Raw genomic sequence first — 19,115 nt, 5'->3', positions numbered from 1 at the left:
CCCCCCCCCCCCTCGCCCACACACACACACAATCTTCCCTCTGAGATTTGTCAGTCTGTTCCATGTTTCCAGGTCTCTGGTTCAATTTTATTCACCAGTTTATTTTGTTCATTAGACTCCTTGTTCGTTTATTTTGATTTTTAGATTCAATTGTTGATAGATACGTATTTATTGCCATTTTATTATTCATATTTTTGACCTTCTTTTTAAAGAAGACTCTTTAGCATTTTATGTAATACTGGTTTGGTGGAGATGAGGTCCTTTAACTTTTTCTTGTTTCTGAAACTCTTTATCTGACCTTAAATTCTAAATGATAGCTTTGCTGGGTAGAGTAATCTTGGTTGTAGGTTTTTGCTTTTCATCACTTTGATTATTTCTTATCACTCTCTTCTGGCCTACAATGTTGAGAAATTAGCTGACACTCATATGAGTGCTCCCTTATAGGTAACTGTTTTTCTCTTGCTGCTTTTAAGATTCTCTCTTTGTCTTTAACCTTTGGCATTTTAATTATGATGTGTCTTGGTGTGGGCTTCTTTGGGTTCATCTTGCTTGGAACTCTCTGTGCTTCCTGGACTTGTATGTCCATTTTTTTTCACCAGGTAATGGAAGTTTTCTGTCATTATTTTTTCAAATAGGTTTTGAATTTGTTGCTCCCTCTCTTCTCCATCTGGCACCCCCAGGATGTGAATGTTGGTATGCTTGAAGTTGTCCCAGAGACTCCTTATACTGTCTTTATATTTTTTTATTCTTTTTTCTTCTTAGCTCTCTGATTGGGTGTTTTTTTGCTTCCTCATATTCCAAATCGATGATTTGATTCTTGTAATCCTCTACTCTACTGTCAAATCCCTGTAAATTATTTTTTAATTCAGTTAGGGTATCCTTCATTTCTAACTGGTCCTTTTTGTTTTTTTTAAATGTATTTTTATTGATTTTTTACAGAGAGGAAGAGAGAGGGATAGAGTTAGAAACATTGATGAGAGAGAAACATCAATCAGCTGCTTCCTGCACACCTCCTACTGGGGATGTGCCCGCAACCAAGGTACATGCCCTTGACCAGAATCGAACCTGGGACCTTTTGGTCCGCAGGCCGACACTCTATCCACTGAGCCAAACTGGTTAGGCCAGTGATGGCGAACCTATGACACGCGTGTCAGAGGTGACACGCGAACTCACTTTTTTGGTTGATTTTTCTTTGTTAAGTGGCATTTAAATATATAAAATAAATATCAAAAATATAAATCTTTGTTTTACTATGGCTGCAAATATTAAAAAATTTCTATATGTGACACGGCACCAAAGTTAAGTTAGGGTTTTTCAAAATGCTGACACGCCAAGCTCAAAAGGTTCGCCATCACTGGGTTAGGGCTAACTGGTCCTTTTTGATGTCATTGATGTTCTCACTAAGTTCCTTGAAGTCCTCATTAAGTTCCTTGAGCATCCTTATAACCATTGTTTTGAAATCTGTCACTGGCAGTTTTTTTGCTTCTATTTAATTTAGTTCTTTTTCTGGAGATTTCTTCTGTTCTTTCATTTTCGACCTGTTTCTTTGTCTTCACATTTTGGCTGCTTCCCTGTGTTTGTTTCTATAGATGAGGTAGATATGCTTTGTCTTCTGGAGTTGGTAGAGTGGCCTTGTGTAGTAGGTATCCTCTAGTTCCAAATGGCTCAGCTTCCCCAGTCACCAGAGCTGGACACTGTAGGTTTGCCTGTTTGTGGCTATGTGTACTGTCCTGTTGTAGTTGAGCTTTGATTGCTGTTGGCATCACTGGGAGGGATTGACCCCCCAGACCAATTGGCTGTGAGGACAGCTGCGACTACAGTGAAATAACTGCTGTGCAAGTCCGGAGCAGGACTTGCTTCAGTGGGGCTTTGGTGCTCACCCAGTCCAACCCTTGAGTGTGTTGCTCCTGGATATGGTGGGGTTGTAATCTTCTATAGTCTGAAGCTGACCACAGGGTGCACTGTCTCAGGGGCTCCTGGGAGGTGCAAAGTCCACCACTGCCTGTGCTTTGCCTGGGGCCAGCTGGCACAAGCTACAGCGTGACCTATAGATGGCACTACTTGTGTTGGGCTTGGAAGTGCCCATTCCAACCTGTGCACCAAGGCAGGGTGCTGCTAGTGCGGGGCCTGGGACCACTTAGCAAGAGGTATGGGGCATGCTGAGGCCAGCTGCTGCTTGTTTGAGAGATTTTAGGGAAGTCTGAAGCCTGAGCTAGGACAGGTCATTCATTTGGAAAAGCCACTACAAACAGCTTGGGAGGGGCTGCAAATTGGATGGGGCAGGGTCTCAGGGAAGAAGGTAAAGGGGGCGGGGGATAAGTGTTAATGGGAGATGACTTGACTTGGGGTGATGAACACACAATACAATAAATAGATGATGTATTATAGAATTGTATACCTGAAACCTATATAATTTTCTTAACTGTCACTCTGTAAATTTATTAAAAAGTAAAAAAAAAAAAAAAAGAAAAGAAATTGAACAGCCTTCACACCTCAAGGGAGCTAGGGAGGCAAATAAGTGAAAGTAAAAATAATTTAAGTTGTAGAACATTATGAAGACTGTAGGGGGGCAAATGTGTTAAAGGAAATGACTTTTAAGAAGAAAAAAATGAAAAGAGCAGAAGTAGAAAGTTTAAATAAGCACTTGCTCTAGGACAGTGGTTCTCAACCTTCCTAATGCCACGACCCTTTAATACAGTTCCTCATGTTGTGGTGACCCCCAATTTCATTGTTACAAATTGAACATAATTAAAGCATAGTGATTAATCACAAAAACAATATGTAATTCTATATGTGTTTTCCGATGGTCTTAGGCGACCCCTGTGAAAGGGCTGTTCGATCCCCAAAGGGGGCGCGACCCACAGGTTGAGAACCGCTGCTCTAGGATATGTGGGTTCAAATGTTCATCAAAATCAACCTGGAGAGAGGCTGGGAAGAAATAGACATCCAAGATATTCACAGGTTGGAAAGGCAGAGATTACTGAGACATCCTAAATTTCAGAATTTAGGGTATGAAATAATGTTGTTAGGCCTTGTCATCCTTTGAAACTGTGCTATCTCTGAGGTTTTTAATGTTCAAATTCCATTCTCTAACTATAACAACCTCCCCTGCCATTCCCTTCCATTAAACCTGGTCTTTAACCTCATCAAGACCATGTCTCTTGATCCTTCTTAGTCTCCCATTCTCTGAGAGTAGTCCTGGCTTCACTTCAATCCTACTGTTGCATTGTGCTGTCAGAAAGCTCTTTTGAACTTTTTATTGAAGTATAACATACATATAGAAAAAGTGCACAAATCATAAGTGTACACTTGGTGAATTTTCACAAACTGAACGCCCTATGTAACCAGAATCCAGATGAAGAAGGAAAACATTACTACTACAGCAGAAGCTCCTTTTGTGCCCCTTCAGTACCCAAACCATCCTAACTTCTACCACCATTGATTAGCTTGCCTGCTTTGAACTTTATATACGTGGAATTATACATTATGTGTTTTTGAGTGTCTGACTTACTTTTCTCAATATTATGTCTTTAGATTTAGTAATATTTTTGCATATAATTGTTCATTCCCATTGCCATATAAAATTTTTATGTATATACCAGTGATGGCGAACCTTTTGAGCTCGGCGTGTCAGCATTTTGAAAAACCCTAACTTAACTCTGGTGCCGTGTCACATATAGAAATTTTTTGATATTTGCAACCATAGTAAAACAAAGATTTATATTTTTGATATTTATTTTATATATTTAAATGCCATTTAACCAAGAAAAATCAACCAAAAAAAATGAGTTCGCGTGTCACCTCTGACACGCGTGTCATAGGTTCGCCATCACTGGTATATACCATTATTTATTCATGGTACTGGGCATTTGTGTACTTTTTATTTCCTGGCTACTATGAAAAGTGCTGCTGTGAATATTCTCATTCATGTCTTTAGCTCTGTATATACATACATACATAAAGACACACACATTTCTATGGGATATAAACCTAGGTGTAGAATTGCTGAGTCATCAGATATGGGTATTTTCAGCCTTGGTAGATACTGCCATGGATTTTTCAAAGTGGTTGTAATAATATATACTTTAGCACATATATGGTGTTCTGGTTACCCTATCCTTACCAACTTTTGAATTTTTCTTTCTTTTTCACTTAGCCATTCCTTCGTATAAGTGTGTAGTGGTATCACATCATAGTTTTTAATCTGATATTCCCTGGAGACTGATGAAACTGGGTACCTTGACATATATTTGGCCATTTGGATATCTGTTTTGTGAAATGCCTTTTTATATCTTTAGTCCACTTTTCTGTTAAACTTTTTCTTTAACTTATCCTGTAAGCTCTCAACCCTGGCTTAACTTCGCTATTTTCTTTAATTATGTCCCCATGTGTTTAAGAAAACCAAATAAGATTCTGATTGACTCTCCTGTTTAAGACCTTTGTGCTATAGTTCTGATTTCTGAATTATTTCCTTTCCCTTTTCCTAGCAGTTGTTCCATTCTTGTACAGCTCTCAAGTAGCATAATATTTCCTTGCTAACCTTAACCCTGTTCTTAGCAGACTTGTGTGTGGAGATATCTGAAAAGCAGTTGGAAATATGAGCCTAACAAACTTTTTGACTCGAGGGCCACAATGGGTTCTTAAACTGGACTGGAGGGCCGGAACAAAAGCATGGATGGAGTGTTTGTGTGAACTAATATAAATTCAAAGTAAACATCATTACATAAAAGGGTACGGTCTTTTCTTTTTTTAGTTTTTTGTTTTTTTTAAATATATTTTATTGATTTTTTTTACAGAGAGGAAGGGAGAGGGATAGAGAGTTAGAAACATCGATGAGAGAGAAACATCGATCAGCTGCTTCCTGCACACCCCCTACTGGGGATGTGCCTGCAACCAAGGTACATGCCCTTGACCGGAATCGAACCTGGAACCTTTCAGTTCACAGGCTGATGCTCTGTCCACTGAGCCAAACCGGTTACGGCTTTTTTTTTTTTTTTTTTTAGTTTTATTCATTTCAAACGGGCCGTAGTTTGCCCACGGCTGGCCTAAACCTTAAGAGAAATGTTGAAACTGACGATACAGTTTTTGAAGCCATTAGCATGACATTGTACTTGAAGCTATAGGTATGGATTCGCCTGTTCCTATAGTCAGTGAAGCAGGAAGAGTGCTAAGAATATAATCCTGGGGAACAGTATCATTTAAAGGTTAGACTGAGGAGAAAATAGAGAACATGACTGCTAGAAGAGACCATATAACTTGGAGGATTACCAGCAAAGAGATGTACTAGAAACTAAGGGAAGAGAAAGTTTCAAGTAGGGAATGGTCAGTAGTGTTGAATGATGCATAGAGGATGAGAACATACTAACTGAAAATAGGCCAGTGGATTTGGCTAATTTCAGCAAGGGTAGTTGTCAGTAGCTGGTAATGGGTGGAGAAAGTAGAGATAATGAGTATGGACTGCTCTCTTAAGAACTTTAATGGAAATGGTAAGGCAGAAGGTAGTCCAGCTGAAAGAGAAGCTATGATCAGAACATTTTTCTTTAATGTCTGTTGCTCAGAATCCACTTGTTCAAAGCTGAACTCCTCATTCTGCTTTATCTGCCATTCTGCTTTCTTATCTCAGTAATATCACCTTTTGCCTAGTTTCTCAAGCTGAAATCCTTGGAATCTTCTTTGACTTCTGCCTTAAACTCCCTCCCCCCATATAAATGATAACCACGGACTTAGGATTTTATCTCAGTAATATCTCTGTCATTATTCTTTTTCTTGATCTCTTCTGTTGCATTCCTAGGCTGGACTCCTCTCTTTCCTTGATGTTCCAATAGCCTTCTTACTGGTTCTTAATAGTCTCCCTGCCTCAGTCTCCCCCTTCTACCCTCATCCATCTTCACACTGCCCCATTTATCTTTCTAAAACATGGTTCCTATGATGTATGTCCAGTTGCCTTCCCACTGCCTACTCTATATAGGACACTAATTCATTAAACAAATGAGTACTGATTATGTGTCAGGTATTGTACTAGGCACTAGGGATACAGTGGTGGACTAGAAAGACATGGACTCTGCTATCACGTAGCTCAATGGGATATAAGGCTTTTTATGATTTGTGTTATAGTTTATTTTTCTTTCTACCATCACCTCCAACTCCTCCTCATATACTCCAGTCATTTTGGACTACTTCTTTTTCCATGGACAAAATCCATATTATGAAATCACTGTGTTTGCACATGCTCTTTCCAACCCATAATGCCTTTCTTGTGTTGCCTGTCATATTTCTCATTGTGCACTATTTATAGTCAGGTGGTATTTGTTTTCTTCTAATTAGCCATTGACTGTTAGTTAACTAGAAGCACATCTATACAAATTTGAATTTTAAGAAATATTCTGCAGCTAACAATAATCTGCATAATTGCTCCTTCTTCCTGCTACAAGAAAGACATTTTTGGAGTGAACTTTTTGTAGAAAGATGTCTATCTAGAGTTGAAATTTAATTCTGTACTATGCCTCTCTGGTCAATAACAATGCGTGGAAAAGAGGTGTAAAGCAAAAATAAGCATGCAGATGTTTTGGAGAAACCTATTAATGCCTATCTGACTTACAGATTTTTTGGAATTTTGAATTTATTGATCCATATTCTTTCAATTTAGACTGATGATGAAGATGAGTCCTTTGTTCTTGAGGATCCTACATTGTTAAACATTGATACTATTGATTCTCACTCCTATGATACGTCATCTGTGGCAAGCTCAGATAGTGGTGACAGGACCAACTTAAAAAGGTAAGTACGTATACATTGAAATCACAATTGCAAATAATTGAAATATTTGATCATTTAAAATTTAAATATTTCTTTATAGTGCAATATGGTCTGCTGAAGCCCTGCATAGGAAGTAGAAGCCCCACTTGGGTGGAAGTAATATGCGTATTAGGCCCTAAAGATTTTGGCACTGTTGAAGAGAGAGGATAAAAAGATGGGTACTATGACCACCGTCTTTTGCACCTCCAGTAGGAAGCTGTAATAACAGCCAGGGACTCCCCAAAGCAGTAGAGCCCCTGAAGGGAGCACAAATCAAACCTGGCACAGTGTAGAAACATGGAGCTTGGTTTACTCACCATCTTTCTGTTCCCTGCACGCCTCACCCCCTTCTTCCCACTCTCTAAGGTCAGCTCCAACATTCCTTCATTCCCTTGGAATGGGTTCAGAGGAGAGTCACAAAGATGATTAAAGATTTGTTAAAAGGACTTTTAACCCTAAATAAGTTCATTTTGGCTGCTTTTCACCTTCTAAATTCTTGGAGAGCACATGAAAAGGAAAGAGAAGTGGAGGAAGCATAATGTAAATACTTTATTGAATTCATGTGTAACTTAAATGTTGATAAAGTTGTCTGTATTTTTCTTCTCTTCTTAAATTTCACCTGTATCAGTGCTGTCTTCTTTAGGTTGTCAGCTTTTGTGGATTAGGGGCCGTTGCTGGGTATATTAACCTGTTCATCACTGTTTCCTATAAATAGATAACTTAAAACTTTTTCAGCTTTATTGAGATGTAATTGAGATGTAACACTGTAGACTAAAGGTATACAGTGTGATTCTTTGATATACATATATTGTGAAATGATTACCACAGTAGGGTTAGTTAACACCTCCATCACCTCACATAATTGCCATTTCTTTTTGTGGTGAGAACACTTAAGATCTGCTCTCTTAGCAACTTTCAAGTATATACAGTATTGTTAGCTATAGTAATCATGCTGTACATTAGATTCCCCAGAACTTATTCATATTGTAACTGGAAGTCTGTACCCTTTGGCCAACATCTCTGCATTTCCCCCAGCCCCAGCCCCTGGAAACTACTATTCTATGAGTTTGGCTTTTTTACATTCCACATATGAGATCATACAATATTTGTCTTTCTCTGTCTGACTTATTTCACATAGCATAATGCCCTCAGTGTCCATCATTTTGGCACTAATAGCAGGATTTCTTTCTTTCTCATCGCTGAATAATATTCCATATTGCACACACACACACCCTCCACATCTTTTTTATCCATTTTTCTGTAGATGGACTATTGGGTTGTTTCCCTATATTGACTATTGTGAAAAATGCTGCAGTGAACATGGGAGTGCAGATATAGTGACTTCATTTCCTTTGGTGGGATTGCTGGAATATATGGTAGTTCTATTTTTAATTTTTTGAGAAATATTCATACTGTTTTCCATAACGGCCATATCATTTTCATTCCCACCAATAGGATTTCTTTTTTCTTAGGTACTCACCACCAATTATCTCTTGTCTTTTTTATAATAGCATCCTAATAGGTATGAGGTGATATATCATTGTGGTTTTGATTTGTATTCGCTGATGATTAGTGATGTTGAGCATCTTTTTATGTACTATAGCTCTTGGCCATTTGTATGTCTTTTTGGGAAAAATGTCTACTATAGTATTCACATCCTCTGCCCATAATTTTACTTGTATTGTTTATTTTTTTAATATTGAGTTGTAAGGTTCTTTATATATTTTGGATATTGACCCCTTATCAGATAGATGATTTTCAAATATGTTCTATTATTCCATAGATTGCCTTTTAATTTTGTTGATTATTTCTTTTGCTGTGCAGAAACTTTTTAGTTTGATATAATCCCATTTATTTATATTTGCTTTTGTTGCTTGTGCTTTTGGTGTCATATCCAAAATGCTTTTTGCCAAGACCAATGTTGAGATTTTTCCCTATGTTTTCTTCTAGGAGTTTCATGGTTTCAGGTCTTATGTTTAAGTCTTTAATCCATTTATTTTTTGTGAGTGGTGTAAGATAGGGGTATAGTTTTATTCTTCTGCATATGATTATCCAGTTTCCTCAACACTATTTATGGAGAAAGGATTCTTTCCCCGTTGAGTGTTCTTGGCTCCCTTGTCAGATTTTAGTTGCCCATATTTATTTTTGGGCTCTCAATTCTGTCCCATTGGAATACATGCCAGTACCATACTGCTTTGATTACTATAGCTTTGTTATATAGTTTGAAATCAGGAAATGTAATGTCTAGCTTTGTTGTTCTTTCCTAAGGTTGCTTTGGCTAATTTGGGTCATTTGCATTTCTACATACTAACAACAAAATGTCAGAAAAAGTAATAAAACAATTCCATTTACAATAGCATCAAAAAACAATAAAGTACTCAGGAATAAGTTTAACCAAGGAGGTGAAAGAACTGTACACTGATGAAAGAAACTGAGGAAGACACAAATGGATGGAAAGATATCCCATGTTAATAGATTAATATTGTTAAATGTTCATAATACCCAAAGCCATCTAAAGATTTAATAAAATCCCTATCAAAATCCCAATGATGCCCTGGCTGGGTGGGTCAGTCAATTGGAGCATCCACCCTTGCACCAAAAGGTTGCGAGTTTGATTCCTGGTCAGGGCACCTACAGGAGAAAACCCATTTATGTTTCTCACATCACTGTTTTATTTATTAATTAATTAATTTTTTTTATATGCTTTCATTGATTTTAAAGAGAGAGAGAAACATCGATGTGACAGAGAAACATTGATTGGCTGACTCCTACATGCCTCCTATGGGGCATGTGCCCTGACCATGAATTGAACCAGCAACCTTCTGGGTTATAGGATGATACTTAGTCAACTGAACCACAACAGGCAGGACTCTCACATCTCTGTCTCGCTCTCTTTCTCTCAAGTGAATAAAAACATACTATCAGGTGAGAATTAAAAACAAAACAAAAACCCAATGGTATTTTTCACAGATATAGAACAAACAATCCTAAAATTTGTATGAAACCACCATAATTTAAATGTTTTTGATGAGATGGCATCTTCATTTTGCCTATATAATAATGTCATGGCATCAGTCTGGACCCTTCTTACCATTTTGACCTAATCTCTAAGCATCTCTCCCCCATCCTCTTGCTTCATGTATTTTGTGTACTCACATTCCTCCCCCCTCCCCCACCACCGCGCCTCCCCTCCCCACACACTTTATATTTCTGCTTGTGCTTTTTTGTAGCCTGACAGACTCCTAGGTATTCATCAAGGCCAGATTAGACATCTCTTTTCTATAGCTGTTCCTGATATTCCCCTAATAAACAGGATTAAATTCTGATTTATTTCATTTCTATAGTGTTTTATTGATTTTTCTTCTCTAACATTATTCTTGAATTTTTTAAAAATATGTTTTTATTGATTTTTAGAGAGAGAGGAAGGGAGAGGAAGAGAAAGAAACATAGATGTGAGACAGAATCATTGATTGGCTGCCTCCTGCACTCCCCCTAGTGGGAATTGAGCCCACAAACTGGGCATGTGCCCTGACCAGGAATTGAACCGGTGACCTCTCAGAGCATGGTGTCCCTCAGCCAACTGAGCCACACCAACCAGGGCTGTCCTTACATTTACCAGTGAACTACTTATTAGTCCCTCTAGCTAGGCCAGTGATGGCGAACCTTTTGAGCTCGGCGTCACCACATTGGTCCCCACTGGGGTGCCTGGCCAGCCTGGATGAGGGGATGATGGCTGTTTGCAGCTGGTCACACCCCCTTCAGGGTGGGGGTCCCCACTGGGGTGCCTGGCCAGCCTGGATGAGGGGATGATGGCTGTTTGCAGCTGGTCACACCCCCTTCAGGGTGGGGGTCCCCACTGGGGTGCCTGGCCAGCCTGGATGAGGGGATGATGGCTGTTTGCAGCTGGTCACACCCCCTTCAGGGTGGGGGTCCCCACTGGGGTGCCTGGCCAGCCTGGATGAGGGGATGATGGCTGTTTGCAGCTGGTCACACCCCCTTCAGGGTGGGGGTCCCCACTGGGGTGCCTGGCCAGCCTGGATGAGGGGATGATGGCTGTTTGCAGCTGGTCACACCCCCTTCAGGGTGGGGGTCCCCACTGGGGTGCCTGGCCAGCCTGGATGAGGGGATGATGGCTGTTTGCAGCTGGTCACACCCCCTTCAGGGTGGGGGTCCCCACTGGGGTGCCTGGCCAGCCTGGATGAGGGGATGATGGCTGTTTGCAGCTGGTCACACCCCCTTCAGGGTGGGGGTCCCCACTGGGGTGCCTGGCCAGCCTGGATGAGGGGATGATGGCTGTTTGCAGCTGGTCACACCCCCTTCAGGGTGGGGGTCCCCACTGGGGTGCCTGGCCAGCCTGGATGAGGGGATGATGGCTGTTTGCAGCTGGTCACACCCCCTTCAGGGTGGGGGTCCCCACTGGGGTGCCTGGCCAGCCTGGATGAGGGGATGATGGCTGTTTGCAGCTGGTCACACCCCCTTCAGGGTGGGGGTCCCCACTGGGGTGCCTGGCCAGCCTGGATGAGGGGATGATGGCTGTTTGCAGCTGGTCACACCCCCTTCAGGGTGGGGGTCCCCACTGGGGTGCCTGGCCAGCCTGGATGAGGGGATGATGGCTGTTTGCAGCTGGTCACACCCCCTTCAGGGTGGGGGTCCCCACTGGGGTGCCTGGCCAGCCTGGATGAGGGGATGATGGCTGTTTGCAGCTGGTCACACCCCCTTCAGGGTGGGGGTCCCCACTGGGGTGCCTGGCCAGCCTGGATGAGGGGATGATGGCTGTTTGCAGCTGGTCACACCCCCTTCAGGGTGGGGGTCCCCACTGGGGTGCCTGGCCAGCCTGGATGAGGGGATGATGGCTGTTTGCAGCTGGTCACACCCCCTTCAGGGTGGGGGTCCCCACTGGGGTGCCTGGCCAGCCTGGATGAGGGGATGATGGCTGTTTGCAGCTGGTCACACCCCCTTCAGGGTGGGGGTCCCCACTGGGGTGCCTGGCCAGCCTGGATGAGGGGATGATGGCTGTTTGCAGCTGGTCACACCCCCTTCAGGGTGGGGGTCCCCACTGGGGTGCCTGGCCAGCCTGGATGAGGGGATGATGGCTGTTTGCAGCTGGTCACACCCCCTTCAGGGTGGGGGTCCCCACTGGGGTGCCTGGCCAGCCTGGATGAGGGGATGATGGCTGTTTGCAGCTGGTCACACCCCCTTCAGGGTGGGGGTCCCCACTGGGGTGCCTGGCCAGCCTGGATGAGGGGATGATGGCTGTTTGCAGCTGGTCACACCCCCTTCAGGGTGGGGGTCCCCACTGGGGTGCCTGGCCAGCCTGGATGAGGGGATGATGGCTGTTTGCAGCTGGTCACACCCCCTTCAGGGTGGGGGTCCCCACTGGGGTGCCTGGCCAGCCTGGATGAGGGGATGATGGCTGTTTGCAGCTGGTCACACCCCCTTCAGGGTGGGGGTCCCCACTGGGGTGCCTGGCCAGCCTGGATGAGGGGATGATGGCTGTTTGCAGCTGGTCACACCCCCTTCAGGGTGGGGGTCCCCACTGGGGTGCCTGGCCAGCCTGGATGAGGGGATGATGGCTGTTTGCAGCTGGTCACACCCCCTTCAGGGTGGGGGTCCCCACTGGGGTGCCTGGCCAGCCTGGATGAGGGGATGATGGCTGTTTGCAGCTGGTCACACCCCCTTCAGGGTGGGGGTCCCCACTGGGGTGCCTGGCCAGCCTGGATGAGGGGATGATGGCTGTTTGCAGCTGGTCACACACCCTTCAGGGTGGGGGTCCCCACTGGGGTGCCTGGCCAGCCTGGATGAGGGGATGATGGCTGTTTGCAGCTGGTCACACCCCCTTCAGGGTGGGGGTCCCCACTGGGGTGCCTGGCCAGTCTGGGTGAGGGGCTGAGGGCTGTTTTCAGCTGGTCACACACTCTTCAGGGTGTGGGTCCCCACTGGGGTGCCTGGCCAGTCTGGGTGAGGGGCTGAGGGCTGTTTTCAGCTGGTCACACACTCTTCAGGGTGTGGGTCCCCACTGGGGTGCCTGGCCAGTCTGGGTGAGGGGCTGAGGGCTGTTTTCAGCTGGTCACACACTCTTCAGGGTGTGGGTCCCCACTGGGGTGCCTGGCCAGTCTGGGTGAGGGGCTGAGGGCTGTTTTCAGCTGGTCACACACTCTTCAGGGTGTGGGTCCCCACTGGGGTGCCTGGCCAGTCTGGGTGAGGGGCTGAGGGCTGTTTTCAGCTGGTCACACACTCTTCAGGGTGTGGGTCCCCACTGGGGTGCCTGGCCAGTCTGGGTGAGGGGCTGAGGGCTGTTTTCAGCTGGTCACACACTCTTCAGGGTGTGGGTCCCCACTGGGGTGCCTGGCCAGTCTGGGTGAGGGGCTGAGGGCTGTTTTCAGCTGGTCACACACTCTTCAGGGTGGGGGTCCCCACTGGGGTGCCTGGCCAGTCTGGGTGAGGGGCTGAGGGCTGTTTTCCAGCTGGCGAGTGACTAAAGCTTCCAACTGCTCCTTGTTTTCTTCTCTTTTTTTTTTTATTCTGGGCCAGCTTTAGCCCTGAGGCCTCGTTGCTGAAAACATAGATACAATGTTTCGGTCCGAGCTTGGCTGAATGGAAGCCGGTTTCTGGGGTTTTGTTTAGCTTCTTATTTGCAACATAGTACATAGTTGCTTAGAGTTGCAGCTGAGAGGCCGGCAAGTGAGGCGGGGAACGTTGGAGTCCGCAGCAAGCAAGCCTCATGCTCGCTTCAGTGCCTGGCTGCCAGCCGCCATCTTGGCTGACAGTTAATTTGCATATACTCACTGATTAGCCAATGAAAAGGGTAGCAGTCGTACGCTAATTACCATGTTTCTCTTTTATTAGTGTAGATATTTAAATGCCATTTAACAAAGAAAAATCAACCAAAAAAATGAGTTCGCGTGTCACCTCTGACACGCGTGTCATAGGTTCACCATCAGGCTATGAGGTCCTTGAGAGTAGGAACCTGGACTTGATTATTTTTGCATCTCCAGAGCATACTTTTGGTCACACAGAGTAGGTGCTCAATGTTTGGTAAAAGTTTTAAAAATTATATTTTGTATGATGATGAGTAGAGTAGATGAAAGGAGCTGTTAGTAGGAGCAGCAGAGAATGAATAGTGAATGGGGAATTTGAGGTGGTTGGCTGAAGAATGAGAAGGTGGTTATAGAAAGGAGGAGGGCAAGAAAGGTGGGCGAGGGTAGAAGGCAGGTAGAGGGGATGAAGACATGTAGGGCAGGAGGAGTGCTCTATAGGCAACCTTCTGGTGAGTAGTAGAACCTCTTGCTATATTAAGGTGGGCATGGAAGTGTTTAAATCAGTGAAAAAGGATTGCGGCTTTCTTCATTTTCCTGCCTGACTTCTCTAAGGTTCAATGTGGGTTTAATACAACATCTTAATGTGGGACTATTAGACTCTTTATGCCTCTCCACTTTTCTTGTTTTTAATGTGTGTGTGCGTGTGTGTTTCTTTCAAAGCTTTGAGACCCTGCCTTTTCAGTTTTGTTTTTTGTTCTTAAGCTTTTTTTTTTTCTTTTTAGGAAGAAGAGGTTACCTGATTCTTTTTCACTCCATGGATCAGTTATGCGACATTCACTTTTGAAGGGAATTTCTGCTCAGATAGTGTCTGCAGCTGTAAGTATTTTGTTCTCTCCCCCCAGCTTTATAACCTGCAATGGCATAATGAAGTAGGAATGAGCATAAAACAAAGCACAGCACTTCTCTTGGCTCGAGGCTTAAGAAAAATAAAATCTGGCTTTCATGGTTTTGTGTGATTATTTTTGACTCGCAAGACATGGCTACACATCTTGACATAGAAATTAGTGCGGCCATGAAATAAAGGTCTGCTCAGAGTCTTGGGTGTGCCTAATGAAATATGGCAGCAAGCCTAAAAGAAACACTATCTGCCTTTTCTTTAAATTCCTTTTCAGTTTAGTTGCCATCTTGTGTATTTGGTGAGTTAGTATTTGTTCTTTTAGTCTTTTCATATGGAGAAATGATTGTTCAGAATCTTTTACAACTGAGTGATTCTTTTTTTGAAAAAATAATTCACAATGTCTTTTCATGTACCTTATTTTACTTACTCTTAGAACTTTGAAAATAGGGAAAGCCATGTCCTATTTTCAAGTGAGAAGTCAGGTTTAGAGAGGTGATATTAACTTGCCTTACATCATTGGGTTAGGAGAGAGCAGAGTAATTACTTAAAATTGGGGTTTTTGGCTCCAAGTCGAGTGTTTCTTTGTTGTGAAATGGAGGTGGTATTGGTGAATGTGTCCAGTGGAAAATGGCTGGAAGAGAATATCTGTGGTCTTTTCTGAAAATGATTTAGAGCAGTGGGTTAATGCAAAAATATTTAATAGTTCATCAAGACAATAGACACTGATTCTGGTATGTGTTATCAAATTTTTCTTTGATACCCCCCCAAGCCTATAGTTTTATGTACTCTTTCAATTTTAGTCTGCTAATTCAACATATAGATCCTGTATATAATAATAATGATAATGATGATGATGATGACAGATTCATACCTCAAGAACTTTGATGTGTTTTTATGTTCTTTTCATGAAGTTTAATTGGCACTTTGTATATTTGATGTGGACCAAGTTTTGATTTTTCAGGAGAGTAAGAGATTGATACAGAAGTAGCATTATGACACCATAACCGCATTGCAATTTTCAGGTTATTAAAGCTCTTATTGCAGATACCAAAAAAAAAAAAAAAGGAAGAAGAAGTATTCTCTGTGGGCAGTTCGTATACCCTGACCCAGCTCATATATCATGAAGTCAATTTAAATAGAGAGATAGTCAAGCAATGGAGGAAACTTGGGGCATTTGTCCTTCCTCTTCTAGGTGGAGAGTAACTCATATTTTCTAGAATGGGAACCACCTGTTGAGGATTACATTTCCATGACGTTTTCTGAATTTAATCCTTATGTAGGTGATGAAATTCATTCCTTTCAAAATCAAGATGAACCAGAACAGTCATTTGACCCACCTGTGTAGTTTTAAAAATATTTTGAATAATGGAGACTGAACTAAAACTCAGACACTGAACAATGATTAGATAAATCTGTTATTTAAAAGGGTTTCTCCTCTTTCTTGAAAAGGAGGAAAAAATTCTAATAAATCCCAGAGTGTTTGCATTCTCTTCTTATTTCATTGCTATGGCTGAGCTCCTTTGGTATGTTAAAATGAAAACTGCTTTTCCTGTGACAGTCTTCATACTCTGCCTTCCTAATTCTGGATTACCAGCTCAATTTAAATTGTATGCTTTTCTGTGATGGTTGGTTTATTAACATGTAAAGCTAGTTATATTTTTTGATATCTCTCCTGAATAGTTGTTCAGTAATGCCTTTAGCCATGTGGTTAGTGATGTTATTAGGGCTGCCTGGGGCCTTGATCATCAGGGCTTTGTAATCCACGCCTGGAGAACACTTGGGAGAGATGAAACTTTTAAAGTTATGAACTTCATTGTTTAATTTTGGAAACCTCTTCAAAGTAATATGACATGTGACTATATTTAAAATTAATTCAAATTAAAATTTAAAGGATATTTATTCTTTTAATGATCACCTACAATAAAAGAAATGCCTTAGCATAATGTTTTTGCAAAATGTGTGTAATGTGTAAGAATATCCTGGAATGATTATTAAAATGCAGATTCCTGGCATCACCCCAGATGTACTGACTTGGTCTCTAGCATCACCCCAGATGTACTGCATAGGAATCTGCATTTTTACAGGTATCCCAGGTGATTCTGACGCATCTGATTTTTTAAAACCACTACCCTAAGATGTTCAACACCAGTACTAAAATTCTGTAATCTCTAAAATGCTTTCCACATATGTGGTTTTTAGTTTTTAAAGTCAGCTGACTTCTAATTTCATTATTCAGGTTCCATTTTGAGTATCGTTTATGTTCCTCATCTGATATCTCACTCTTTTTCTCTGTCTGGGACACAAATCAATTGTTTAGCAAATATTGCATGCTTCATTGTTGAGCATTATGCCAGGCAAGCTTTACACACACATATCCATACAAAGTTGGGTATATTCTGCCTTCCAGGACATTGTACATAGCAACCTTGGTAATTGCTTCTCCTCATACATATTCCTATGCACTGGAGCAAGTTTCTTAAGTTAATTTCTGGGAAACTCAGTAAGTCAGATAAAAGAGATTCTTCCTTCTGAGAGATTATGATAACCAATTGACCACATTGATAGAAAAGAAATGCAGAAGTGATATAAAGAGCCTGGTTGGAACCTAGAAACCCTTAGTTTGAGACATGATTCTATCACTTGCTGAATAATCTTGGGCAAGTCAGTTAAACTGTTTGAAACTTCTATTTTCTTAATTTGAAAAATCAGAATAATACCACCTGTTTTATCTATCTCTCCAGGTTTAAGAATCAAATAGTGTAATATATGTATGTGAAAGCTCTTTGCTCTTACAGTGCTAATCATTGTAATCCATTACTAATATTTAAAGCTATAGAAGCATCAAATTGATACCCTTTATATGATACTTTATATTAGTTTGGGACAACTCACTGACATAGATAGGGCAGTGTTTGCTATTTCTTGAACAGATGAGTGACTAATATCCAGAAGGGTTAGGTGACTTTCCCAGGATCATACAGTTACTGGTAAGGAGCTGGAACTAGCACTTTATTTTTGATTTTCTTATGCTTGAGAACTGCCTGAATATAACTTGCTCAGATTTTATTGAGGGGGTATTGCATAATCTGCTGGATAGAAAACTCCTACTTAGAGGAAGAATATCTTTGGTGTATGTTTTCTTTTTCTAAAATCTTTATGTACTACTATTTTCACCCATCGTATGTATACTTTATTCACATTATTGAGACTGGAACCTCTTTCTCTTTTCCTTTACATTTTCATTTATAATCAGTACCGTTCCTGAAGCATCTGTTATAGTGAGTAAAATAAAATGATCTTACTCTCTTGCTCTTGATATTTTGTTGGTATATATAACTTTTGTAGTTTCTCTTACGGGCAAAAACAAAGGTGCTATTTCCTGTCTGAATTGATTTGGATTAAAGTTTATGTAAAGAAAAGGCCTTATACCATTTTCTGTTTTATAATGAGAATATCTTTTCAAGTATTTTTTTTTTTTTCTAAATTTCATTTAGGACAAAGTAGATGCCGGGTTGCCTACAGCAATTGTAAGTATACTTCAAATAATTCTTTAAAGATAAGCTTTCTATTTGATTTGGTTTTCTTAGATTTATTTTTCTAATGTTTAAAGTTATTACATAAGTTATTGTGATGATAAATTTATAAGTCACTTATTGCCAGTTACCAGATTTAAAATGTATCCCTGTTGACTGTTCTCTTTCTAGTATATTATTACTCTTCAGGCTTTTGTTTGACAAGCACACAATGGAATAATGATTAGCGTTTTCCAGGTTTATTTGTATGTGGTTTTACCCTGCCCAAGTAAATTTGCTCCTTCTGTGATTTGGCTTCCCTTTGGTTATAGGGAGTGGAAAACAGTATTTGGTAAAATCACTTTGCGGTAAATAGTACATTTAACAGCTCTGAACCCTCTTGCCAGGCCTACCAAGTAAATCTGTGAAGTGATTATAGAGAACTGGGGCATATTGAGAGCACGCTAGTGCCCTCTTTTCCTGACTAGTTCCAGCTGCCTCCTGTAGCTCTTTTATTAGTTAAATGGTGAGGAAGTCGGCTGAATTTTGAACATTTCTGGTGTCTTTTGGCTCCTAGGAATAAACTGGAGAAGAGCTTTCTAATCCCTTCTCCACACCTCATAGCAGATTCTTGATTGGGAAGCATTAGTGCCTCTTACTTTGTCTGGACCTCTGAATTTTTGCTTTAGGGAAGTTAAGTGTCATGCTTTTCTCTAGTATGTTGAACATATACTAGTTTGAGATTCTTACCCTTAGAGTAAATTTAGAGGGAGTCCCAGAAATAAAATGTCCTGAGTTTCATTTCCTGTTTTGCCTCTTAGATGAAATTCTCCTTATTTGTAATAGTTGGTATGTCATTTGTTGCCTAGAGGAAGGAAGACCAACAAATTCAGCTCTGCTTATTTCAAGATCCTTGCTCTACTATCTTAAAATATAATCTTCTCTTTTGTTCTCAGGCAGTGTCCAGTCTGATAGCAGTGGGTACATCTCATGGATTGGCTTTAATATTTGGTAAATTTTCCAAGTACTTACTTTCTTTACTTTAAATATTAAGTATCCTTTTGGGTTTTATAATGCCTTTTAATCATAGTTTACAGAGTGAACTATATTTTCTTGGGGGAAAAAACAGAAGAACTTGAAAAATAGCAGTAT

At 41.5% G+C, this 19,115-nt stretch overlaps 1 protein-coding gene across 10 annotated transcripts in view; it reads left to right on the top strand.

Moving 5' to 3' along the window:
• The window catches only part of VPS8 (vacuolar protein sorting 8 homolog (S. cerevisiae)), a 246,001-nt gene that overhangs the window by 17,729 nt on the left and 209,157 nt on the right, over nucleotides 1-19,115 (top strand). For all 10 annotated transcript variants that reach the window (XR_001359954.1, XM_005858444.2, XM_014530618.1 and 7 more), the window contains exons 4-7: nucleotides 6,647-6,777; nucleotides 14,336-14,429; nucleotides 17,946-17,978; nucleotides 18,920-18,974. Coding sequence is in view for 9 of the 10 variants with exons in the window: in XM_005858444.2 (XP_005858506.1) it covers nucleotides 6,647-6,777; nucleotides 14,336-14,429; nucleotides 17,946-17,978; nucleotides 18,920-18,974 (313 nt within the window). In the remaining variant the exon portion in view is untranslated. The remainder of the gene's footprint in view (nucleotides 1-6,646; nucleotides 6,778-14,335; nucleotides 14,430-17,945; nucleotides 17,979-18,919; nucleotides 18,975-19,115) is intronic.

This window comes from Myotis brandtii, unplaced genomic scaffold (genome assembly GCF_000412655.1).
Source record: "Myotis brandtii unplaced genomic scaffold, ASM41265v1 scaffold118, whole genome shotgun sequence".
Taxonomy (NCBI): domain Eukaryota; kingdom Metazoa; phylum Chordata; class Mammalia; order Chiroptera; family Vespertilionidae; genus Myotis; species Myotis brandtii.
Note: the sequence above shows the minus strand (reverse complement) of the source record. Positions and strands in the feature narration are given on the sequence as shown.